Source organism: Notolabrus celidotus, chromosome 7, assembly GCF_009762535.1.
Source record: "Notolabrus celidotus isolate fNotCel1 chromosome 7, fNotCel1.pri, whole genome shotgun sequence".
Taxonomy (NCBI): domain Eukaryota; kingdom Metazoa; phylum Chordata; class Actinopteri; order Labriformes; family Labridae; genus Notolabrus; species Notolabrus celidotus.
In genome coordinates, this window is record NC_048278.1 from 23,246,795 (window position 1) to 23,272,945 (window position 26,151).

A 26,151-nucleotide genomic window follows, 5' to 3' on the forward strand; every position below is an offset into this window, starting at 1 on the left:
CTTCTCTTACAATTGTGTTTGTGCAGGAATGCAGAGGCATCACCCAGGATCAGAAATGGCCAACTTCTACTCCCTGTCTCCTGGAGGAGTTGGTCAGATCACACCACCTTTGGGATGGTGAGTCTCAGACACACGAAAACAAAATCATGCACAGTTGATTCATGTAAATAAGGAGCAGTCACTCTGCTCTCTCTTCACATCAGACACACTCTGACACTCCCTGTGTGCTGACTGAGGACTGGAGGCCTGCAGCAGCAGCACAGGGGAGGTCTGCCTCTGGCTTTCCTGCTGCACTGCTGCGGCTTCAGCCGCACGGCTCCTCTGTGTGCCCAGCACATGTCAAACACATCACCACATACGTGCCCCTGCATAACCATATGGCTGCTTAACCCCCATCAAAGCTCTCTGGAAGCATTTCTTCCTTTGAGTCTCACTTCATGTGCAATATTTTTTAGTATCTTTTACCCCTTCTTTCATTTCTTTTGGGGCTGCATCCTTGTTCGGATCCGTACTCTGTTTTCTTTGTGAGTTTTTCTGAACTTGTGTTACCCTCTGTCTTTCTTCTTCCTAACTCTCTGTGTCAGTGTGATGTTGGTAAAGACAGGACTTTTGGCAAACACAGACTAAAGCCAGATGTAAGGTACAGGATCAGGAAAAGCCCAGACGGTCTTCTCCTGTCCTCCTCAGACTCACTTCAGTCCTCCCATTAGCCCGTTTTATTTTCATTTAGGAACCTTTCCAAAAGTAGGATTTTTTTTCATTGAGAAACTTCTGCTGATTTTGTACCCGGGGTCTTAATTTATACCAGACAACAAGGGTTATGTCTGCAGCACTGAACAATGCTGAAACTGAGTGCTTGGCAACAATTATTTTTTCCCATAATGGACATTAAAAAACAAAAAGCACTTGATTTCAAACTCAACCATGACATGAAGAAGTGAGTGTTGAGACAAAAGTTGTAATGGTGCACCATGGGAAAATAATATATATGTACTGTGGTCCCACTAATGGACTGGTGACAAGAAACAAACTAATATTTACTATTGCAGAAGTGAAGAATAGAACAGTTTTATTTAAAGTTTTCTCAAGTTTAGCACACATATTTGAAAGCAGGATTGTAATGACCACAATAAGTGTCTGTTATATCCACATTGTTATTTCTCTGCAGTGTCACACATAAGCAGAACTCACAGAAACACTCAGTTCTTCACTTTATAAGTTATTAAAGCTCCTCAGATCTTTGGTAAGCAAGAAGTAAAAAAGGACCATGATGACATTTCCTGTAATCATACAAACCAGACAAAGCATCGTAAAACTGGGATTCTTAAGATTTTTTTTTTCTTTTGTTATAGATTGCATGTATGTAAGGTTAAATGAATTCAGATTAGTGAATAGTATGAATCATACCTCTTATTTTCAGTGAGAGAGTTTGGTTTTGTCTTGTTTCCTGGCTGGTTTATCATCTGAGGACCAGCTATGTTCATTCAATTTTCATGTGTTCTTGTTTACTGTGTGCACCAGGATATTATTATAATATTATTGACTGCTGTCTGTGAGCCAAATTGCCCTTCTGGGACACTGAAGCTTTACTCTGCTGTTCCACAGAACTCCAGTATTGTAGGGAAGAGGCTGATGGAATCTGTGTGTGCACAGCAACTACAACCACAGGCTTTCTGCTTCAGCATTGTCATTTAAAGTTAAAAAGTATTTCTCAGGATGACTTTTTTTCTTGTTTGTGTACACTGTGGATTTAACGTCCTTCTTGGGTCACATAAAGTTCACACTTTCCCTGCTTCCGTCTTCCCTGTCTTTGTTGTTTGTGACTAATCAAACTCTGCTTTTATTGCAGGTTCTCACACCACATGGTGCCCGGCCCCCCAGGTCCCCACGCTACAGGGATCCCCCACCCAGCCATCGTCAACCCGCAGGTCAAACATGAGCCTCTGCATGAAACAGACATCATGCACATGTAAGTCCTGCAAAAACACAAACATACCTGAAACACACTTAAACACTCTTTCCCTCCTCACTGTATCAGCAGCTTTCTGAGATGACACACTTCCAGGTATTTGTGCACTCCACCACTACAGCAGGACAAACTATCTGTCAGAGCCTTGTTCTCAGTCCCCTGATGTGAGCAGATAAGCAGTTAGGGCCCGTGCTCAGCTGATAACAGGCCTCTGCTTCATTCGGCCTCAGGGATCACAACACACTTAGCCAGCAACAGATACAGGTCCTAGATTAGTGCTGGGATGAACTCAGTTCACATCCCCAGTGTGCGCAGTGGGAAGTGCTGTGAGCGCCCTGAAGTGGTTATCACTGATATTTCCATTATTCATGGCCATCCCAGCTCCAAGACTGTACGAGTATCAAAAAGGTTATTAGAAAGTGAGTCAGGAGAGAGAGCAGAGCGGAGCGCCTTTTGGTTTTAAACGATTGCTGATGTGGAGGAGGAGGTTTGGTTGCCATTACTGGTGAAGTAATCTCTCCGCATGAAGGGCTGCAACTATGCAACTGCACATGATTAAAGAGGCCCAGGCCCATGGCGTGGTAACCTCTCTCACGCTGACTCCTCATCCGCTGAGACTGAACCAGAACTTCACTGTTTTTGTCGCCATTGTGGCACCATAATCTCCCGTCAGGTTCTCCTTATTTACCTCCATACATGGTGTTTTGTTTTTAAATTCTTTACAGGAAACCCCAGCACGAACAGAGAAAGGAGCAGGAACCCAAAAGACCGCACATCAAGAAGCCGCTAAACGCCTTCATGCTGTACATGAAAGAGATGCGTGCCAATGTGGTCGCCGAGTGCACGCTGAAGGAGAGCGCCGCCATCAATCAGATCCTGGGACGAAGGGTAGGTGGCACCGGTCTTGTTCTATTTGTCGCTGTGGTTTATCTTTGTTGATTTAGTTTAATCACCAGGAGATCACAGTTCAAGCTGTGGCAGCACAGACTGCCGTCCCCGTCCCAATTAGCTTAAAAAGTACAAAGATTTCTCCCTGTATTAACATACAGTTTTTTATAAACTAGCTGTGATTATTTCTATAATGATTGCCCCAGCCAATTACTCCCCTCTCAGCAGCATGCATCCAGCCTGCCTATCTAACTGACATTTAATCAAATTGGCTTTAATAAAACATGCCTGGATAATGGCACGGTTGGAAATGACAAAATTTGTTCCTTTTGAGGATTGGGAAAAGACTGGAACCACAGAGCCATGTTAAAAGCCTTAACGAATAGGCCCAGCGGTCGAGGCAGCCAGCCACAGCAAAGCCGAGTTTGTGGCCTGTGTAGCGTAATTGCTCGCTGACATAGTTTGAATAAAAAGCGCTGCTAAATTGGAACCAGTGTTTTGATATGAAATCAAAGTTTTTTTCCCCCTTCTCTCTCTGACTCTGTATGTTAATCTCTTCATCATGTGTGTCCCCCCTTCTGCTTTGTCTCTCTTTTGTCCCACATTTTTTCTTACACCAAACGTTTGGAAGTTGAACAGATTTTTTTTCATCTAGCTTTACCAAAACACTAGCACACGTCTCTTTGCAGGGAACATGCAAGTGCATGCCAGTAATTGACTGTATGCTATTTTTTCCTCCTAATCTCCCTTTGTACCGAAACAGTGGCATGCTTTATCTCGGGAAGAGCAAGCTAAGTATTATGAGTTAGCCCGCAAGGAACGGCAGCTCCACATGCAGCTCTACCCAGGCTGGTCTGCTCGAGACAACTATGTAAGTATCAACAGAACAGATTGGAAGAGGTGCGTGTGCGTGTGTGAGTGTGTGAGTGAGTGTGTGTGTGTGGATTTGATGTTGTTTGTCTCTGTCAGTGTTGCATGACTTGTTCTTCAAATGGCACACAATAATGACACGCACATTAATTCATACTGGCCAGCTCCATGCTAATGGGGTCCATTTGCAGACCCATTGTTTCAGCCTTATGTGTAATTCATACATTATATTACCATCCACACTAGAACAGATTGTAGTATCGTGGACATTATTATTTCCACGGTGAGGGAAAACTGCCTGGTGATGGTTCTGCTCCTCTTTGATGTTCCATATCAGCATGGATGTAAAAAGCTCCTGTTAGACTGAGTTTAGGATGCTGTATCCTGCATACAGAGTCGAACAGCAGCCACCTTTGCTCCTCTTGCTGCCCATTTTGTTTGTGAATGTGGAGGGTTCAGCTGGATTTAAGATCTTGATGTGTGTGTGTGTGTGTGTGTTTCTGCGTCTATATGTTTCCTCAGAAGTTCTGTGTCGTTTACGTGTGGTGTGTATGAATTTGTGAGAGAAAGAGAGCACCAGCCTTTTATTAAAAGTGTGGCTCCAGCACTCACGTTCACTCCACCACCAAAGTGCTTTGTGGTGTTTATCTGCCTCCCCTCGGACACCGACAGCATCCCTCCTCCTTCTGCCTCTGCCGCTCCACTCACTGCCAACGTGCCTCGCTGAGGGGAAGACACAGCACGGTTAAAGATGCAAAGTAGCAGCTAATGACAGTTAGCCCAGTTCCCGTTTCATTTCCACCTTTTTTTTGTACAAACATATCTGACAGGTAGGTGAGAAGTAGAGGTATTGCTTCCTACCTGGCATACCAAAGAGATAAAGGGAGCCGATATGTTAAAGGGGGAATATTTCTTAAACTGAGTTTTGTATCCGTTTGAGGGCTTTTTCTTGACTCCCCCTATAAACACACTCCTCAGCTGCAGCACATCATGCCTGGAAACACCCAAAAATAGTCATTACACTGGCATGGAGAGCGTGTAGCATTCATAGTTTTAACTGCGTGCCCCCCCCCCCCCCCCCCCCCCCCCCCCTCATCCTTTCTCTCACCCACTCTCACTTAGTCTCTCTTCTCCCCTGTCTGCCGCAGCAGTAGAAGGCAGATTAGCTCATGAATAAGTGGATTAGCAGACTTTGCAGCAGGAAACCAAAGTGCTGCTCATATTTGACTAGGACGACTCCGCACTGCTATCTATACCTATAGTCTCCCCCCTGGGGATTTAGCATAAGCTATAAATCCTTACACACTCCCACCACCTCGCTGGAAGAAGAGTGGTGCACTTCATAGTCATCCAGCTAGACTAGCCTAATTACAGTGAGCATTTTTAATTGCTCTTCATGTTAATATTTGTCATTAGAAGGACTTCAAAGGCAGTGGAAATGTGACGCAGAGAGGCCACATCAGCAGGACAAGCTACCTCTGTATTGTTAGCATGCTCCCCACTCATCACAGGCCTAAAATGGTAAAAAAGGAAGTCATTATAAGCAGCTAAAAGCAGGTAGAGCACACTTAACAGCAGACCAGCCTGCTCTGTCCCCCTCAGCGCGACAGTTTGCGATGGAGTCCGGAGACCAGGGGGATGCTGGTTGGATGCCCAGCAGGGGATGAGTGAACATGGCAGTCAGCAGCAGGATACCAGAGTGGTCTAGTGAGCGTGAGTGCTGGAGCCACACTTTATGTGTTCCCCTGTATATTTTTTAGGGAAAGAAGAAGAAGCGGAAGAGGGAGAAGATGCAGGAATCAACCGCGGGTAAGAAACGCTCCCTCCAGTTCTTCTTTTTTCCTCTTGTTATCTCTTTCTCTTTTTTGTCTGCTACATCTTGAAGTTGTGAGTTGCACCATCTTTCCATATCCTTCACATCATGCCTACTGTATACTCACACATTTTTACGACTGCATACTCTACACTAAGCTTTAAAAAAACAACTCATCTCCCTGTAGGCATTGACAAACTCACATAGGTACACTCAAATCTTCCCTCCTCACTCTGGCTTCAGTTGACTGGCTTGATTCTGTGCAGTCCTTCACTCCGTTAACTCTTTCTCTCTGCACATCCCTCCATCCATTTGTCCCTTCTCCACACATTACACCTACTTTGGGATTAGTCTGTCCATTCTTTGCGACTACTTACCAATTCTGGGCTTTGCACTATTTGTTTGCCTGCTGCTCTACAGTATGTCTTTCTGCTGACCTTGTTTAGCTGCGCTTATGAGCCTCCTCTCAGCACTGCAACTCTAATCCATTGAGAATTACATTTTAAAGTAGAATGTCAGTATTTTTATAAGTTCTTTTTGGTCTGTACGGTAAACATCTATGCAGCACAGAGTCCTCCAAAATTTTTAAAAAAGATGCAATTTTCTGCAGGTACAGGCCAGAGAATGAAAACGGCGTACATCTGAGAAAATGGTAAGACAAACCCCTCTATCTGCCTCCCCTGTCTGAACAGTGCAATACATGTCAAGGCTTTTTTCACTGCTAAACACTGAGAGTATGTACTCGCAGACTAATCCTAAAAAGGTCCACCCTAACCTCGCCATAGTCATTGTGTCAGTGGCCTGAAGAGGGATTGCGCTTTGTGTGTGGAGTTTGCTCAGTGGCTTCTGCACAATAGGCATTGGGTTTTCAGTGTGTGTTTTTTTGTGTTTGTGGAGTCAATTGAATGTGTTTGTGTGAAGCAGTGGTTGGATGGAAGGGTCACATGTTGTGTCAGTAGTTTATGTTTTTTTTTGTCTTCCGTAATTGATAATAAAGCATCCAGAGACTTAACATACTGCTTAATAAATCAGAAAACTCATTCTCTTAATGTCCTCCAAACTTGCTCTAACTAACACATCTGAAAACAGTTTCTCAACTACAGATTCTTTTTTTTTTTTCTTTTACTGCTGGAGTCTAGGATGTCAGCTCAGCCCCATATGGACTACATATGTTGTCTCCCTCTATATCTTTGTGAAGCAGAGCAGAATTCAGCAGCTTGTTTGGCAGGAACTTAATGAGATGCTATACCTTAATAAGATTTCACGGTATCTGGGGTTTCAGCGTGTCTATAATGCCTTCCTAACAAAGGCACTCTGCAGTTGTTTTTTTTACATGTGAATGGTATGTTGGGATATATTGATTTAAATGACGTGTCAAACCCTCACCAAACTGTCACCTGTCTTTTTTATTGTGAAAAAGGAAGGATTAACATCCCCAATATGTGGCATATTCAACTCTTTTTTCCCCCCTCTCATTCTTACTCTCTCTGGGTCTTTCTCCTCTTCCTCTCCCTCCCTGCGAGTCTGGCAGCATCCTGTTGTTCCGCTCCCTTTCGGCAGCAGCAAAAGCCGGGCAGATGTGACAAATCTGGTCTTACGTCGAAATCACCCCAAACCAGACAAAGGTTTTCCACTTGATCGATTCCTGACCCAGTGGCTCTCTCTGAACCCAAATTGGTCTGCTTTTCTTTTCTTGTCTTTTTTTTTCACTCTCGCCACAGACGGTTTTCAAAGCTCCGAGAGAGAGAGCGCTAAAAAGCACTTTATCTCTGATCCAATAATTAGCAGCGCCTAGCCGCAGCGGGATGGACACCCTTGCTGATTCTCAGTGACAGCCTTAAACTAATATGCATAATACCAAGGATACTGCCACAACTCCCCGAGCCCTCAATTTATGCAGATCCCAAAGAGCTGGATTGAGGTTAGCTTGGTGTAGATGCCAAAAAAACATCTTTAAATGAACTCGTTTGTCTATTTCTTTTCATCTGCAGTAGCCTCTACCCCATCTGTGTTACATCTCCACCAAACATCTAAAGGAAGTTTGCTAATGAGTTAAATTTGGAGGCACAATTTCAGCACCTTTTTGTATTGAAGTTCAAATGTTTGCTCCATTCTGTTTTATTTTTCAGCACTTTTTCCCCCCATAACAAAGAATACTCAGCATAGCATAAGGAAATACTTCAGACTACATAGATTTTATGAGAGGGAAATTGACTTAATACATTCATATTAACTTATTTTATGGCCTGAGCTGAGTTTTCCTGCCTGGGAGGCTAACCAGGATGTGATTCGTTGAGCTGTGGGCTTTATGGGTTGACATCTTCTTTCTTTGTTATCTTTAGCATGTCAAACACCCGTCCCGCCATACAGCTGGCTCTTACCACAATGCAACAACACTCTGAGAAGTCATTACTCTGACTGTAAAATTGGGGTTTTCAGTCTGTGCAGTTTTACACCATCTCTTCTCTTCTATTTTGATTCCCTCTTTCTTGCTCCCTGTCATCCTTTTTGTCTGACTAAGCCTGCTGATTCATTGCCTTTTGAGATAGTTATCTGGAGGAGACACATACATGCCCTTGAGGCTTTCTCCCTCATTTCAGCCAGTGCTGATTTTTTCAAAGGGGGGAGGGTCTCTTGAAATCTGACTGATGAGGGCCACAGAGTTGCACATACTTGCAAACTGCCGTAAAACTGCACACAAGTCAACTTCATCCTTTGGCATGAAGCAAAGAGGATGTTCCTAAAAGTTGAGGCCCAGAATGCCTCAGTTGTTCTTACTTAAAATCTAATTCTGGCACCAAGGGTGATTTCTAACCTCGTGCCCTGGCCGAAGAACATGAAAGAAAGTGTTGTTCAAGCAGTAGCTTTGGTGGCTTCTCTGTCTCTCTCTCTCTCTCTCTCTCTCTCTCTCTCTCTCTCTCTCTCTCTCTCTCTCTCTCTCTCTCTCTCTCTCTCTCTCTCTTCCCTCCTCTGCCCCGGCTCTGCTCCCTCTGATGTGTGCAGTCAGAAGTCAGCTGTCAGAAGACTTTGATGAGGGAGGAGGGTGTGAGTGTGTTAGAAGGAGAGAGAAGGGAGGGTAAGAAAAGGGCCAGAAGAAAATCCCTCATTCTCTCGAGTTCTTGACTTTACCCAATCTCACTCAACTGCCACTCATCCTTCAGTCTCCATCCCTCATTTCGATCCCATTTCTTTTTCTCCCATCTCTTTTTTTTTATTATTTGTTGCCTCTCATCTTCTCTCCGTCAGACCCTCATAACTCACATCTCTCACACATACACACACATCTGAGCAATGAGCCACACACTCCGGCTGCAATTAGGCAAGATTCAGCGTCTGCCTCTTATTTCCCGAGTCGTTTCAATTTGGCACCGAGCCTCCAGGCCACCGCGGCACAGCCCAGTGCCTCCACACCCTCCACGCCTTATTAGTGACCTGGGATAATTGGGGAAGGAATCCAAATCCCCCCCAAAAAGGAAAAGAACTCTGGGACTTGCTCTGAGCAAGCGTAGAGGGGATGAGAGGATGTTTTTAAAGCTGTATTTCTTCACAGAAAAAAAGAAGAAAAATAGTTAGGAGTAGGAGGTGGAGGGGGGAGACGTGGGCTTAAATCAGAACGACGCCCCGGCTAATGTTTCTGAGGGTGAGGAAGTAGAGTCGGAAATGTTCGCCCTTAACAGTCCTCCTTTTTTCTCACTCCCCTGACCTTCACAAAGGCCGCTCTGTGAGGAGAAATGACCCTCTCAGCACTTAACATGTGGACTTACAGAGGGTGAAGCATGTCAAACTTGATTTGATTTAAGTATGTGGTTTGAACTTGTAAGTACAAGTCTCTACTCCTGGCTTGGAAACCTTATTTGACAATTTCAAGAGAAAAAAAAAAACACGTTAAAAGGTCTTTGTTTACATGTGAGTATATGCAGCTTTAGTGCCCCCATTGTTTAGACTGGGCCCTGAAATCTGTTTTGATTGAGTCATGGGCCCATTGTGTTGAGGTTTGGCCAGCTGCAGTAACAGTATGAGGGTCCAGTCTCAGGGATTTTTGTGATGTCTTCTACACTTCCTCTACCCCTCTCTCTCTCTCTCTCTCTCTCTCTCTCTCACCCACCGTGTGGCTCCTCAGGGCGTCGCGGCTCTTATTCGGAAGAGACCTCATAAAACGCTCCCCTCGTGAGATTCTTATCTGTGAATGAATGAAAGGCCTCCAGGTAACACAGGAGGGCACAGACAGGAAAGGACACTTTGGATAGAGGAGGCAGTGTTTGTTTTTATTTCACTCTTGTCAAGTCTGGCTATTATCAAAGAAAGGAAAACCTCAGCTTCTTTTTTTTCCTCCTAATTCGCTCATTTTCTGACTCCCTCCCCTCACTCCTCCCTTTCCTCCCTTCTCCTGTCCTGATGGAGAATATGAGTGGTGGTGGTGGAGGCCTTTGAGGCAAGACCGCAGAGGAGGGAGCAGTCATTGTGCCGGCTCTTTGAATCTGCCGCAACCCCCCCCCCTCTCTCCCTCCCCCTGACACCCCCTGCCCTGCAGCGGCTCAGACTGAGCAGCGCGGGGGCACACGGCCAGACGTCAGCTGCCCGGGCCCCCAGCAATGCCGCTTCAGATGTGGGCAACGCCCCCTGCCACCTCTCCCCACACCCGGCCTGCACTCCCCTAGTCTCACCCACACATGCCTGAGGTTTTTGGATTCTGGTGACTCCTCCTCTCCCCTTTTCCCCTTTTGACCACAATCAGACCCCACCCTTCCCTTCTTTCCAATATTCAACTCAGACAACATCTCCTCTTTTTTAAAATTGTACTTTCAGCCCCTCCTGACTGACTTGTTAGCTCCTGATAGCCCCTCTGGAAAAAGCTACACTCTCCCCTGAGCTTGCCGTTTGATTGGAGGTTAAAAATTTCAAAGCCTTTTTTTTTTTAAGGGGCGATTTCTTTTATGTTGAAAGTCTCCAAGCTAAAGAAAGTGCTGACAGTGCAGAGCATTTAGTTTCGAACATTGCTTTGTCTTCCAGGTGCTGTTTTTTTATTGGCCTGCTGTTTTATTTTCCCCCCATGCCTTTAAGAGCGGCACCGCTGTAAATGTAGAGAGAGTGGCGGCTACTTTGAGAAGGTGTCACCAAAGACCAGCTGTGAGGTCCGGGCCAAGGTCACTGCCAAGGCATGCCACCCCATCACACTCTAATTTAAATGTGTGGACAATTACTTTCTACAGCTCATAAGTCTGTACGTGTGAGTCAGACTGAGCTAACATCATTGGATGATGAAACAAAGGGGTGCATAAAGTAAAATTTGCAGGATCTCAGGTGAACATAGACATGGCTGCAGATGTATTTTTCATCCACTCATAAGATTTAATGTCACTGACAGAAGTGTTGGCTCTGTTTCTTTCAGAATTAATGGCTTCCATTGGAGACCGCTCTTTTACAGCATTAATACAAAAGATTCACTTGTTCCAGCTCCTCCACTGTTTTATACCAAGTGCATTCAACATATCGGAGTTATTGATCAGTCAAATTTAAAGGTCTTTCATCCCTTTGGACTTAAAACAATTGGGTTTGGGTGTTTCATATTTTTTACGCCAACTATACATCAATTTAACAAGTCGGCCGTATCGAACGCTGATTTGGCTTAATGGTTAAATCACAGGCCCATATAGCAGGCAGCCCGGGCTCTCTAATAAAGGTGGGAAAGCCCCAAAAAGATAACTTTAAAAAAAAAAAAGTAGTCCTTACCAAAAAGATAATTTGCAGATTGATGGAAAGTGAAATTAATATGTATTTTCTGCCTTACCTTAAAGCTCCAGTTGAAGGTGGTCGCCATGTTGTAAATGCTGACTCAACCTAACTAAGTCAGAAAACATTGCCGAGAAACAGATAAAGAGGAGGAGCTGAGGTAAGCCGTAAGGCTCCTAGCAAAAAGTTACATCACGCCTGCCTGTAACTCAGTGTGGCCCCGCCCCCAATTATGCACATTTATGCATAACACTTAGTCTTTATATCTTCAGAAAGGAAGAGTCATAACAAAAATCGCCCGTTTACAGTATATAAGAATACAGAAATATGTTATTTAGACCAAAATCATTTTTTGAAGCAGGCTGCAAACATGTTAAAATTGTTCTAAAAATTGGCTTTTTATAAGTGGTGTTAACGGAACTCCCTTGGCTTTATAAGCCAGCCTCAAGTGGACAGTTGTGGAACCGCAGTTTTTATTACGCTTTCTCTGTCAGATAACTTTTAACAGATGTCTCCACGCTCCTGGATCTTAACTCTAGTGACCATAATATAAACATAATTCATGAAATTATGGCCCAAACCATAAAAATCATCCCTATGCTGTTATAAACTAAATTAACTCTGACACGTCTTTCTTTTCGTTCATTGCTCTCCATCTCTCTCTCATGCCTTCAGTCTTTCCCTCTCGCTTCCCTCCATACCTCTCCTCTCCTCTCTGCCATGGTAAAGTCTGCTCCTCAGCCTGAGTTGGAGACACCTCTCTCCACTTGGCTTATTTTTAGAGTAATTTGTCGGCTGTGTTTTCCTTTTTAATGGCACCAAAAGAAACCCCAGAGCTGTGTGTGTGTGTGTGGGGAGAAAGAAGGTGGGAGGATGGCGGGGTGGGTGGGTGAGTTGGTGGGTTTGGAGGTTAGGGGGCTATAAGGCAGGCGGGCCCCAGCTGCGGGCGCTTTGATTTGGCCGGGGAGGTGAAAGCGGCGATTGAGACGCGAGGCTGTGCCAGTTATCTTAACCTCCCACACTTCAAAAGCCGGGCAAGAACTTGTCCGACCCCCCCACCTCCCCCCTCCCTTCTGCCTCTGTCCCGTAGAGGGAAAGGAGTTGGGGGAAAGAACAGAGGAGCGTTTCATTTCCTGCAAAAAAGTCCAGCCGGCATTCCTGAGCACTAATGTAGAGAAAGAGGAGGAGGAGGGAGGTGAATGGGAGAGGAAGGGTCAAGTTGCTCCTGAATCCTGGTGTTTGTGTCGGCTGGACCTTGTGAAGAGCTGGCCTGGTGCCCCCCCTCCCTCCTCCCTCCTACAAGCAACCACCGCGCAAGCACACACACACCCCTGCTGCTACCACCAAAACTTGCTCATACTCAAACATGCACACTCTTCTCACCCGCAGCCCCTCAGGCCTCTTCCCCAGGCAGGAAGGACAGAGCTTTTCATGTCTGTTGTGGGGGGAAGGAAAAATGCTCCCCAGGAAACAGGGTGCAGAGCCGGGCGTGCGGGCCCGCTTTGAGATCCTGGGATGAAAAGAGCGAGGGCGGTAGAGGTAAATAAAAGCGACAGGAGCTCTCTCTCCTTTCGGTCTGTGCTCAGGGTCAGCTCTCCTCGGGGAAAGGTGGCCTCTGTCCCGTTCCCTTTTATCCACATGTGGTAAAGCACTCTGCAGTGTGTGTGTGTGTGTGTGTGTGTGTGTGTGTGTGTGTGTGTGTGTGTGTGTGTGTGTGTGTGTGTGTGTGTGTGTGTGTGTGTGTGTGTGTGTGTGTGTGTGTGTGTGTGTGTGTGTGTGTGAGAGACTTTGGAGTGTTAAGATGCAGCGAGCAGCAGGGCTCAGCTGACTTCTCTCCTACAAAAACACACTCTTGGCTTTGCCACAAGGGAAAAGCAAACTAATACCGTTTCTTTTCCCTTTTTTTTCGTCTTCACAAAACATCCATCTTTTTTAGTCGCAGGAGGCATCCATCCACCTCTGTCTCTGCCTCTCCACTTTGATCACAGATTCTATTTGATGCTGCTTGGGTCTAAAATAACCCTCCTCGGCTTGTCAATAACTGAAGCTAACTCTGTTATGTTAGCTCGAGCCAGGATCACGAGAGGGGGGAAAAAAAGAACACTTTTTTCGCAGCTTGACAAACAATTTTCCTGTCAGGGGAAGGGGCCAATTTCATGGAGTCCTGTGAAGTGGATGGAGCAGTCAGGTAGCATTTTTACACCGCTGCGTCAATCTGCACCTGAGTCTCTACCTACATAGCTCAATGAACTCTTGCTAGCTCTAACCAAATGGGTCACTGCGGCGGTCCTCCTGTGCGGTCAGCATTTCCTTGTCTTGTTTTCCCATCGCCCACCTGCGGTGGCAACCTAAATGTCAACCAGAAGCTCCACAATCGGGTGTTCGCCGAGAGTGAGAGGAGGGGGAGTGAGTCGGCCAGGGGAGGGCAGAGAGAGCAGAGAGCTGCCAGCTGGGTCTCGGCAACCCCCCTGTTCGACCAGATCAAAGCCAGACCGGCCCACATCCTGTCGCTGACCTATGACCCCTCTGTAGTTCAGAGATTAAGCTCCACACTGCTGCAAAAGCTCTTGTTCAATCAGCTCTAACATTATGAAGAAGAAGAAGAAACCATTGACAATGTAGATGTAACAACAGAGTGTTTGATTCCTCCCTGATCAAGGAGGCATGCCTTCACGGTGAGACACTTTGGAGTCATAATGAGTCATCGTGATGTGTCTGGTTTTGGTTTGCGTGACGTGAATGTGACCAGTGTTTTGGTGTGGGTTACTGATGTGTTCCTAATTATTCTCCCCTCCTCCTCCACTCTGATGAGAAAAAGCAGCTTTTTTGTCTTTGTATACAGATGCAGTTACTTCATCCTCAGTGCAGCTGATTGATCTTTCTTTTGTTCCTCTCTGTGTGTTTTTTCTCTCTCCCCCATCAGGAGGAAAACGTAGCAACTTCTCCACATGCAAAGCGAAGGCAGCAGCTACGGGCCCTCTGCTTGAGATGGAGGCCTGTTAAGATTCCATGAAGACCCTTACAAATCTCCAAACTGAAGCCTCCAGATCTCAGAGGACCCACCCCACCTAACCCCTTACTCCCTTTCCTTCAACACAGTCACATGCCACCACCACCATCATCACCACCAAAAACACTTCACTGTTAGACCCCTCCTCCCTGAAGGTGCCTGCTGTAAAGACACTGAACTGAAGACAATCATGATTAGTAGGAGCACCCTCACACACCCACGTCCTCTCACCCAGAATCCACAAAAACAGCAATTTAACATCAGAATTTTCTCCTTCTCACAATCAGCTTTACTGCAATCAAAGGCACTGCACTGAAAAACAGCAGCAATTTTAATGTGCGCACAAACTGCACCGGCCAAACACCTCTTTCTACATTTATCGTAATTTATTTGTCACCTAGGTTTGTTTGTATAGTTCATTGGGCCGACATTCACTCCTCCAACTTCTGTCCCCCGTCCTCTCTCTATCTCTCTTTCTCTCTCTCTCTGTCTCTTTCTGGATTTTTGAGACCATTTGGGGTTTCGCCCTATCGACCAAACACCTCTTTTTGACTGCACTAAAGGAAGACGGAGGGATCTCATCTTGTCTAAAAAAGAAAAAAAAAAGTCCTCAAGACGCCATTTTTAGTTTGTCGCTGACCAGTTGGTGCAAAAAAGGATCAACATTTTAATTTGCGTTTCATTTTAGACTGACTTTTATTTTGAATGCTTTTTTGTATCTTGAACCCTTGTTTCAACTTCTTGGTGTATATTTTAGTGATTTTTTTTATTTGAAATATTGTTTTTTTTTATATAGTGGTTATATATGAAAATAAGCTTTGGACACAGGAAAGCCATTTTTCTTGTTGAAGCGTCTTGCAGAAAATTGAAACTTAAGGCTTCTTTTGATAACTATTTGTAACAAATAGTGACCTCGAGTCTTGCTCAGATGTAAAATAATGCTCAGTATGTGTACTTTTTAAAAACTGTCAGGATATGTCAATTTTCTTGGTATTTTTGCAGGCAACATTAGGACAAAGGCGAGAGTGATAGCTCAGAGGCCTATATTTTATTGTTCTAAAACATGACAAATGAAGCAGATATATATATTTACCCCAGCACTTGGCAGTCTTTCTTTTATTGCAATGGACCTTTTTGTCTTTACTCTCTGGTAGCTGATAGTGTGGTCTTTAGCCATGTTGTTTATTCCATGCAAGCATCTCTGTAACATTTTGATTTAATGCTCTATTTTAGTATTACTTGATGAATTCCTTTTTTTTATTATCATGTTTCGGGTCACTGTCATCTTGGTTTAGCATTTTGCTTCCCAAGTGGTCATATTTGAACTGTTTCAACATGTTTTGTTCTGTTTTTTGTAAGAAAAATAAAAAGGCACCATTGGCTCATTTGATTTCTCATGTTATGGAAAGAGCAGAGCTGGGAGTGCCAGATTTAAAGTCTGTGTCATTATTTGAGAAAAAGAAAAGGCTTCTTCTGCTGGTATAAAGCGGGTACATCAATGCTTTAAAGTGAGTTGCAATGATTGTAGTCTGTGTCAAAACTTAAAGCTTTAAAAAAATAATGCTGCATTGCTACGTTTATGCAGTTCTACTGTGATGGTAATGAAATAAGGCCTTCATCAACTGAGTATACAAACCTTTCAAAGTGGCTTAAAAAAAGCTACTTTAAAGGAGATCTCTCTTTTCCCTCTCTCAAAATATCTATAAAACACCTCTTAGATGAACAGACTTTGGGTCACATAAAAACATGCACAGCAACAATTGAATTGTTTGAGGTACAGACAGCATTTTTGATGAAAGAGCCAAGATCAAAGGGAAATTCTATTTATAGCCCAATCTCTAGTGCTGCTGCAACGTGGTCATTTTAGGTAAAACATCGCCACCTAGTGTTCCTCATGGGTACACTGGATTTCTTTGAATGAGGAAAACCAAGCAAGAAGGGGAAAATACCCCTGAAGTGTGAAAAAAGTTTCTGACATTCTTCTCAGTTTTCTGAATAGCGCTCTGAAAGCAAACCAGTCATGTCAATGACAGGCTGGCAACTTTTATTTAGGTAGACAAATGTTTTGTAGAAAGTATTTTAAACAGCTTAGAGTTAACCTAATCATGTTCTTCTTATTGTTCTTTTTGCCCTTGGTGTTTGAGTTCATATTTATCTGATGAAAACAAGTTTCTGTCTTTAAAAATGAGTCCAAAAACAAGTTAAATACTATAAGTATGTCATGAGAAGCAGAAGTCCCTGATGCATCTAAACTGAAATTGGACTTCTGGGTGAAGCAAAGATTTGCACATTTACTGATTCTGTGTTTCAAAGAAATACAAAGACAGGTTTTTCATATATAATCCTTTTTGACGGGATAATTTAACATTTTTTCTGCAGGGAAATAATATTACCTACAACTAATATTTTAACCTAGTGTCTTTAATGACTTCAACTTCTCAGGAGTGGAGCTAAAGAAAAGGGTTCATACATGTAGTTTTTCCTTCAAACAATATTCAGATGATTTCTGTGACGTTGATTTACTGAGCTGCTGTGGAAGGATGAGTGCACAAGAAGGAAATTTGACACAAAAAAAACTCACTCGAGCAGATATCCATTTGATCTGGCTCAATATTAACAACAGAAAACCTAACTATTTTGCAAAGAGGGGGGTGTACAGTAATGCACTAAAGGCATGACAGATACTTCACAGAGATCCCATGTGGAGTTTTCTCCACCTCCACTAGCACTATGGGTCAGTTCTGATTAAGCTGTTCTGTAAGAATGAGCATGTGGACCAAATCAAGACAACAATGTTACTTAATTGGACTTATCCACAGTTGGGTGTGCTAATTCAGGGAATATGTTAGTAACCATGGGTGACAAACACATGTCCAAAAGAAAACAGACTTCAATAGGATTTAAGAAGAGGGAAGTTATTCAAGACACCTGCACAGCTAGAGAACGATGTGTTTTGGTGAGTTATAATGACAGGCTTCTTTGATACTATCAGGTATAACTTAGCAAAGCACCTCAGGTCATATTTAAATGATCCAAATGGAAGTTACGATAGTCACAGCTGCTGCTGCAGGGGTATTCTGTGTAAACGCCTTTCACTCCTTTGATGAGAACAGACACAAGGTGCTTAAAAATTTCTGTTTAATCATATATCAGTTAAGGTACAAACACTGAGATGTATTCCAGTGAATGTCCAAAAGAATATGAAGTGACAGACAAACGTTGACCTTTGTTGTAGAAGGCACAGGTAGGTTTTCCATTTCTGTTTTGTCAGAGTCCCTGTTAGAAAGCTTATATTCTAAAAGTTCTCATTAGTTCTGTAGTGACATCTTGTAGCCAACATTTAGAAAGAAATCACTTCTTGCTGTAGAATCCTTCTCCTGTCTTTTTGCCAAATTTACCCTCTGCCACCAGCTTGTTTAGATACTCGCTTTGAGCAAAGAGCGGGTTGTCGGGCTCCATGGCACTCCAGCCTTAAATGACAAAACGAAGCAGCGTTATGAATTAACTTTGAATTTTGCTCTTTATGAAGTAGTTTCATCAGCAGAAGACAACTCTTAATTAAGATCATATCAACATTTTATTCCATAGTTTTACTCACCATCAATGATGAATTTAATGGTGTCTAGGCCTACATAATCAGCAAGCTCGAAGGGTCCCATGGGATGACCTGCACCAAGTTTCATGGCAATATCAATATCCTCTTTGGATCCATGACCTGAGGAAGAAAACAGGACAATAAGCCATGATCAGTAAAATCTGAAAAATAAGATAAATTAACGACGCTATTCAATTAAATATGAATGTAACTACAAAGAAATACCCTCCTTTAAACTCCTTTAAACCTCAAATATTACAGAGATTCTTTTACATTCTCCAAGTGACATCCAAGAAAACAAAGTTATGCGCACTTCAGTGTTGTGAATGATCTTATTACACAAAAGTGTTCACCCTCTTAGACTTCGAAATTTTAGTGTTACAGCATGAAATTCAATCATCTTATCTGGGCTCATAATCAATTGAGAAACACACAACCAGCAGTCCACAAAGCAGACGAGTAAGATGCTAAATTTAACCCAATCGTAATAGTTGCACCTGAACACACCACACAAATACTCACCAACCAATACAAATTTAATCTACTATTGTGCACTGGTTCAGTGTGGTTGTAACATGACAACATGTACCAATATAGCTAATGGTGTAAGTGACACAGCCAGGTGTACATACCTCTCTCATGCAACCGGATGGCCTCAATTAAGTACGGAACAAGAAGGCGGTTAACGATGAATCCGGGTGTATCCTTAAAGAATATAGATGTTAGGCGCTGCTGAGTCGACTGTAATAAATAATTCAAGACACTCATTACAACTTATTATAAAGCAAGACATCACATCTTACCTTGCAGGACACTGGTATTTTTCCAAGTGCTTTGCTGAAGTTCAGAAGGGAATCGAAAGTCTCTTGGCTTGTTGTCGGAGTTCCAATGACCTGGGAAAGGAGGAAACTTTAGTAGTGACTACAATGTGACTACAGCTTTCTCTATCCACCTTTAAAGTGATTCAGTTTAGTTTAGTTTAGTTTATTTATTATTCATTGTGTCGTGCACCAAAAAGGTGCTCAGCCCATATGGACTTACAAGACACTACAAAAACAAAACAAAATAGGAGCAACAACATAAGAAAAAAAGAATAAAGAAGAGCAGTTACAATACTGCACATTTCCAACAATGACCTAAAGTAATTCAAAAGCATAGTGGTACACTTCAGACATTTGACAGTGGCAACAACTAAATCAGACATAGAGTGTGCTCCTACGCTGCTGAACAGCATTTAACACAAACTGAGCAAACTGGAACACTTTGAGTGTAAACAGGTACTGAAGTCTATCTTCATCAGACATGGAAAACAAATCAGGACAGTTTTCTGATATTTTGTTGAAAAGGAGGCACCTGAGATCATGATATGATGGACAGTAGAATAAAAAGTGCATTTCATTTTCAACTTCCTCCACATCACACAAGGGACACTTTCTCTCCTCCTCTGGAACAGAATGGAAGCGACCTGTTTCTAATGCCAGAGGAAGGATACCACATCTCAGCTGAGCACAGACAGACCTCTGAGCTCTGGTTAGGTTAAGAGGGACATAAAGCTCTGGCTGATAATTTTTTTTGAACAGACAATATGTTCTTAGTTTGGGCTTACACAGGACTTCTTCTAACCATTTGTGTTAGTAAGTGTCAAACACAAATGCCAGATGCAGACTGTCACTGCCAACACCTACAGGCTGGAACACTTTATATTGATATTAATTCCTTGTCCATTCACTCCTCCACCAGGTCAGCTTACCAGACAAAACACAGCATTTATTCCTAAATATCTAAAAACATATAACACAAGTGTTTTTCTTGTACAATAACCGATTTAACAACTCTGAATGCATGTATGTGTAGTCTGTTTTTCTTCTCTTTGCTGTTTCTATACTTTACGTGTTCCTTAATTTGTTTTGTAAAGGCAACTTTTTTTATCTTGAAGCCAAGAGGCCACAACAGGGCGAAACTTGGACTTGCTTTTACCTGGCTGGCCATTTAGCTGATGGATCATGAAGGCCTTGTTTGGGCTACAGGAGCTTAAGGCTTCAGATAAATGTATGAATTGGGTTGCACTGTACACATGTGTGTTAACTTCACAGACATTCATCTTGGTTGTGGTTGTGAAGATTGGTAATTCACTCATTTTTTATAATCTCAACACAAAGTTGATCTGAACACAGTCTGCCTACAACTCTCTGTAGTTATTCTCTGAAGCTACAAAAGCAGAATGCTCAACAAGTCTGGATGGAAAAATATTGAGGAGATTTTGTAGAGCTGTAGGCTGTCTTATCTTCCACGAGACCCAGAGGGGAGATTGTAAATTAATATTTATCTTCACTGTCTGTATTTCATTCAGGGCCTTACCTCCACAAGCTTCATCATTGGGACTGGGTTGAAGAAGTGAAGGCCTCCAAATCTGTCCAGCCTGTTCGTGGCGCTGGCGATGTCAGAGATTGGCAGGGAGGATGTGTTACTTGCAAAGAGGGTGTGTCTGAAAAACAAAGTGCAAAAACAACTAATAGTCAGGGCACCACATGTAGCGAGTGTCTTCAGACCTGATCTAGGGATGAATAAAGAAAACAACACAAGTTAATTTAGTGTTTTTTAACAAAAAACAGTACTTACGCTGGTGCTGCCTTGTCAAGCAGACCAAACAGATCCTGTTTTATCTTTAGATTTTCCACAATGGCTTCCAACACCAGATCAGATACCTGAGCTGCTGATCCAGCGTCTGTGGAGGTTGACACACTCTGCAGAACTTTCTGAATGTACTCTTCACCTGCCTGAAACAAAGGAAAGCATTACAATGTGCATTTCTATCTTTTATTCTTATTTATTCCGTTTTAGATCTTTTTTGTCTCACCTCTGGTTTATCAGCATACTTCTTCTTCACTACTCTTTTGAGGCTTCCTTCTATCCCTTTCACAGCCTTTTTAAGGACGTCATCATTTGTGTCCACCAGCGTCACTGTGTGGCCGGTTGATGCAGCAACCTTTTGAGAGAGTAATCAGTGTGAGATAAGACCAACCTTTCAGTTAGTACCAATAACAGAAAATGTAACTCAAAACCAGAGCTGTGTCCTTACTAAAAAAATACTTCCCAAAAAACTCAACCCTGAAAAAGAAAGTTAGGAGTGTATTACTGATGTACACTGTTGTCCAACCATTCAAAGCACTGACAGAAGTGAAGAATCACACTGATCACACCTGTAAAAATATTTAAAATGGGCCTAAACAAGGATAATAAATGCTGGAAATGTAATAAAGAAGTGGGCACATTTCTCCATGCTCTATGGGGCTGCAACACGGCATTACCTTTCTGGAGAATGGTGTTGAAGAGTTTTGAAGGCTGGCTTAAACAACCTCTTCCAGAGTCTTCTCAGTTGTGTCTTTTAGGGGACCCTTCTCTAGTGCCATCTGGTGTTACCAAAGCAGAATCTGCACTGATAATAACAGGCTGTATTACTGCAGCTAGGCTTATTCTGCGTAATTGGAAGAGCCCACACAAACCAGAGTTTAAAGAGTGGTTTAGACTCATGGCCGAAACTGCTGCATTTGAAAGCATGTTTGCCAGACTAAATAACACACAGGGCAATTCTAACCAATTATGGAAAGCTTTTCTGACTTCGATGGGGGATGAAACATCCTAGAGAGGACACAGTGTACTGGGGGGGGGGGATTGTGTCTACAGGTGTGTAGATGAATTTACAAATATATGATTTATTGAACGGTGTTACTTATTGACACTTAGTGTGGGGCTGCCTTTTAGCATTGTTTTTTTGTTTTGTTTTGTTTTGTTTTTGTTTCTGTTTTTGCTGTGGGGGAGGTGCTGTTTTTTTTTCCTGCTGTTTGTTGAGAGTATATGCCCTTCAATATGTATGTATCATTTATAGTGTTCACGTTTCTTGTGATGAAGTCAATATAAACTTAAATACCCCCCCCCCCAAAAAAAAAGAATCACACTGATGTATTTTAGGGGGAAGAAAAAGTAATATATTAGAACCAAAGATATTATTTTTTGTACAGCTAAGTGCTCATTATGAGACTGTGATGTATAAAGTCAGTATGAAATGTATATCCAGGAAAGAGCTAAAATTTCTCCTGTCAGTTTTCCTTGAGGCATAAAAATGGAGGGTGACACCTTGTGGCCAAATTCCAATCTTCTGACACTCCTTGCAGGTCATCTCAGTTGAATCATTTATGAACCTTCACTTGTTATGTCATAGCACAGTAAGTCATTAATGAGTGACCACTGTACGACTTCTGAACAGATCTCCGGCTTCTTCTGGAAAACATGTTATCAAAGAGGAGTCATCCATTCTAATGCAACTGAAGGGTTCTCTTGTGAGCTAGAAGCTGGTGGGGTCTTTCTATCACTGCTCAATAGAGAGCATCTTGACCTACTGTCTCTGTGTGTGGTTTTCCAGCTGCACAGTGGTGCAGAGGAAAGCGCTTTAGGGGGTCATAAAGGTGGCTCAGAGGGTCATCGGCTGCCCTCCACGGAAGAACTTCACAGTTCCCGCTGTCTCAGGAGAGCCCAAAACATAGTGCAGGACTCATCACACCCTGGTCACAATTTTTTTGAACTGCTGCCATCAGGCAGGAGGTACAGGTGCATGAAAAGTAGGACAAATAGACAGAAAAACAACTTTCTACCCCACAGCCATCACTGCACTGAACGCTGCTAAAACATAAATTCAGTACTGTGATATCTATATCTTGTCTAAGGGAATTGTGCAATGATTGTTAAATACCAGTCAAAGGTTTGGACACACCTTTTCATTCAATGGTTTTTATTGATTTTAATTATTTATGACATTGTAGATTAATACTGAAGACATCAAAAGTACGACATAATCTGGTTTTGCCATATAGATTACAACAGTAGTCAAATAGGGCTTTCCATTGTGTACTAACCCTACCTCTGAACAACACAACTGATGGTCTCAAACACATTATAATGGCAAGTCATTCTACAAATGAACTCTTGACAAGGCTCATGTTAATTAGAAACTATTCCAGGAGACCACTTCATGAAGCAGACTGAGAGAATACCATGAGTGTGCAAAGCTGTCATGGAAAAAGGGGGCTACTTTACAGAATCTAAAATATAAAACATAATCTGGTTTGTTTAACACTTTTCTGTTAATTAGATAATTCCATATATGTTATTTTTTTTATGATGCTTCAGTATTAATCTACAATTTCTAAAATAATTAAAATAAATACAAACCCTTGAATTAGAAGGTGTTTCCAAACTTTTGACTGGTAGTGTGTGTGGGTTTGTCTGTCTTGTGGGTTTCTGTGTTTTCTTAGCACTTTTTTTTTTAATATTATCTATTGCACTGAAACAAGATTGCACTTAATTTCGTTGTACTTGTGGCAATGACAATAAAGATATTCTATTCTATTCTATTATTTTCTACTGTGATATTAAGTTTCATTTTGATACAATGGTGAATATATCACAGGCATGAATGGGAAGTGATCACATTGATAGCAATCAAGTCTTGAAAAATGATACAATGTGGATTATGAATGTAGGGAAAGTGTTAATTCAGGCTTCTTCTGAAACAACTTCCTCATAGTGCATGGCTGTGACCTGCACACAAGGAATCTGTCTGTCCCTCATAGCATTACAAACACTTCCAGAAATGTCCACAGAACCGTCCTAATAGCACACCCCTCGGTTCTGTGGCCGTGTTGACGTTTATAACGCTATTACAACATGTATACTTATCAGTGCGCTGCATGAAAAGCGCATGATTCACAGAATGTCAGCTAGTTAGCTGAAATGAAGCTAACAGCTACTCCCGGCTAAGCTGCACTGTTTCCTTACCTGAGCGATTCCTGCCCCCATCTGTCCACCTCCGATGATTGTTACATGCTTAATAACAACATTTCTGACAGCCGAGGACGAGAAACCTCTGCAGATTTGGTGTGTAAAGAAAGCCATCGTGTGTGGACCTGCTCCTGTCAAGACTTCAGGACAAACAGCACCCGGGACACAGACCGAACAGTGGAAAGAAGGTCGATGATCACGTGACTGCGCGTAACATGACCTTTTACACACAAACACAGATGGCATCTGTCATACCCATAATGACAACAGGCACAACGTGTTTACAACATTCAATTTTATTAGATTTGATTAGTTCAGGTACAAATAGTAAGATGTATTCTAGACGTAGAACCTTCTGACAGATTTTCCATTTCAGTTTCTCAGGAGTCCCTGTTAGAGAGTTTATCTCCTGAACAGGGGGGAAAGTGGGACTGACTACCTAGGGCCCAAGTAGGGAGGGGAGCCCTTAAAGGTGACATATTATGCTCTTTTTCATCTAAATATATTGATCTAAGAGGTCCCCAAAACATGTCTTTAAAGTTTATGCTCAAAAAAACACTTTGAAATCAGATTTTGGCATGCCTGAAAACCCCTCTTTTTCAGCCCTGCTCAGAACAGTCTGTTTTCTCTCTGACCACGCCCCCTCAGGAAATGAATTTCCCCTCGGCTATCTAGCACATTGATCTAATGTTCACATGTTGGCTGAATATACACGGCTGCTCACAGAGCTGCGTTACTTTAACCCTCTGAATTTGATCCAGAATCTGATCCTGACGGAGAGGCGCCTGCAGCAGGAAATTCCTGAACGATTGGTCACAGATTTTGTGTTTCTTGTTGTTTTATTTGTCAGTATTCCGACGCGTGTCTTGGTACACAGCTACGAACAAGTAGCAATGTGGCTATGCTAACTAGCACTAGCACTTTTCCATGAAAAAAAAAAATCATCCACTAGATCTTCAAATCTGCAGACGTGGGGAATAAAACTGACCTTTGTGTTTATTAAGACAGCCTACAACTAGCATGCCTCCCTCCTATGCTCCTTGTTAGCACACGTGTGCGGGTAATGAAAAACGGAGGAGGGGTTGAGTTGTATTTTATAAAGTCTATGGGCTGATCAAGCTCCGAGCTCTGACTTCCGTTACAGACCGGATGTCATGACGAAAAAAAACACGGAAAACTGAAATGGCTCGTTTCAGCACACATTTACAGAAAGGTGGAGAAATCAGAACGGGGCAGAATGGATTTTTTCCATTTTCGGGAGGTTTGTAGACATGCCAGGGAAACATATTTCAGGTAGAGAACCATTAAAAAATCGATTTTGCATGATATGCCACCTTTAAAGCTGGGGTTGGTAGTCAGATTCAGATACACTTTTTGTTATGCTGGTTAAAATGATCTTTTTGTTCCAATGGCAATCAATACATAATGTGTTCTTAAAAAAGAGTGAAAAAAAAACCCACTATCTACAGCCAGAGTAAACCTGGGAAAACACCAACCAATCACTGCCATTAGGAGCCAAAATATGAAACCTCCTGAACCTGGGGGGGAATGGGACTAACTACCTAGGGCCCAAGTGAGGAGGGAAGCCCTTAAAGAGCCTGAAACAAAATGTGTTTTCTACTCAAGCGGCAGCCTCCAGTCTGAAAATATGAAACCCATGCGGAAGTGTTATAAACTGCAATTCATCGAGAATCCGCTTGAGGCTGGCTGCAGAAACACCGTAAACCACATAGACACCAATTCAAAAAAGACGATCTTTGCAGCATTTATAAACATGTTTACAGGCTGGTTCAAAAAACGTCTTGGCTCTAAGTAGCTAATTTCTCTATAGGCACACACTGTACGGGGGGTGAATTTTTTTTTCTAATGCGACGGTTCTGAATATATTAAGATTGCAAGTTTTTGCCAAAATAAGGACATGACTGACTTGACTACTGGAAGGGAACACATAGCTGTTAGCTAGGAGGCTCAAACTCCGCCTCTTTACGTCACACTATGCCTGGTTGAGTTCCGCATTTCCAATATGGCTGTTGATTGGCTTCAAAACAGCGCTCAGCGTCTCTTATTTTTTACAGTCTATGTTTCTACTACGCTTTTCATTTGTTTTGTTTTAACTGCAATAAGATGACTACAATTGTCTGAATAAATAAACAAACATTCAGAATTCCTTTCTGTAATAAAGGGGAGTCTCTTCCTGTCGACTAGATTGATCGGCTCCGTGAGATGCGCGTCTCATGCCTAAAGTGGGGAATTGTCATATTTTCATAGCATCAAGTGTGGCCGAATCTGATTGAAAGTGAACTGTAGGTTTTTAGAGTTTTATTTGACTTCATGAGGTTAGATTATACCAAATAATGCCCCTTGTTGTTATTCAACAAGTCACTTGGCTTCAAATAATCTTGTTTGCAGAGGTGGACAGTCTGAAGGTCAATCTTGTGCAG

At 42.6% G+C, this 26,151-nt stretch overlaps 2 protein-coding genes across 7 annotated transcripts in view; one reads left to right on the forward strand and one right to left on the reverse strand.

Moving 5' to 3' along the window:
* Positions 1 to 15,716, forward strand: part of lef1 (lymphoid enhancer-binding factor 1) — a 44,712-nt gene extending 28,996 nt beyond the window's left edge. For 2 of the 6 annotated variants that reach the window (XM_034688802.1, XM_034688799.1), the window contains exons 5-11: positions 27 to 117; positions 1,850 to 1,969; positions 2,695 to 2,857; positions 3,621 to 3,728; positions 5,494 to 5,536; positions 6,151 to 6,192; positions 14,194 to 15,716. In XM_034688802.1, the coding sequence (XP_034544693.1) occupies positions 27 to 117; positions 1,850 to 1,969; positions 2,695 to 2,857; positions 3,621 to 3,728; positions 5,494 to 5,536; positions 6,151 to 6,185 (560 nt within the window). In that variant the 3' untranslated portion in view covers positions 6,186 to 6,192; positions 14,194 to 15,716. Of the gene's footprint in view, positions 1 to 26; positions 118 to 1,849; positions 1,970 to 2,694; positions 2,858 to 3,620; positions 5,537 to 6,150; positions 6,193 to 14,193 lie in introns of all 6 variants that reach the window. The other 4 variants (XM_034688798.1, XM_034688801.1, XM_034688800.1 and 1 more) reach the window with 3 other exon arrangements.
* Positions 15,717 to 17,401: 1,685 nt separating this feature from the next.
* LOC117815225 (hydroxyacyl-coenzyme A dehydrogenase, mitochondrial-like) lies at positions 17,402 to 23,915 on the reverse strand. Its single transcript, XM_034686812.1, is given in 9 exon segments — positions 17,402 to 17,661; positions 17,664 to 17,750; positions 17,879 to 17,995; positions 18,508 to 18,580; positions 18,679 to 18,768; positions 20,234 to 20,360; positions 20,495 to 20,652; positions 20,733 to 20,861; positions 23,708 to 23,915. Coding segments are annotated over 9 exon segments (939 nt in total). The 5' UTR covers positions 23,825 to 23,915; the 3' UTR covers positions 17,402 to 17,620.
* Between the last annotated feature and the right edge of the window lie 2,236 nt (positions 23,916 to 26,151).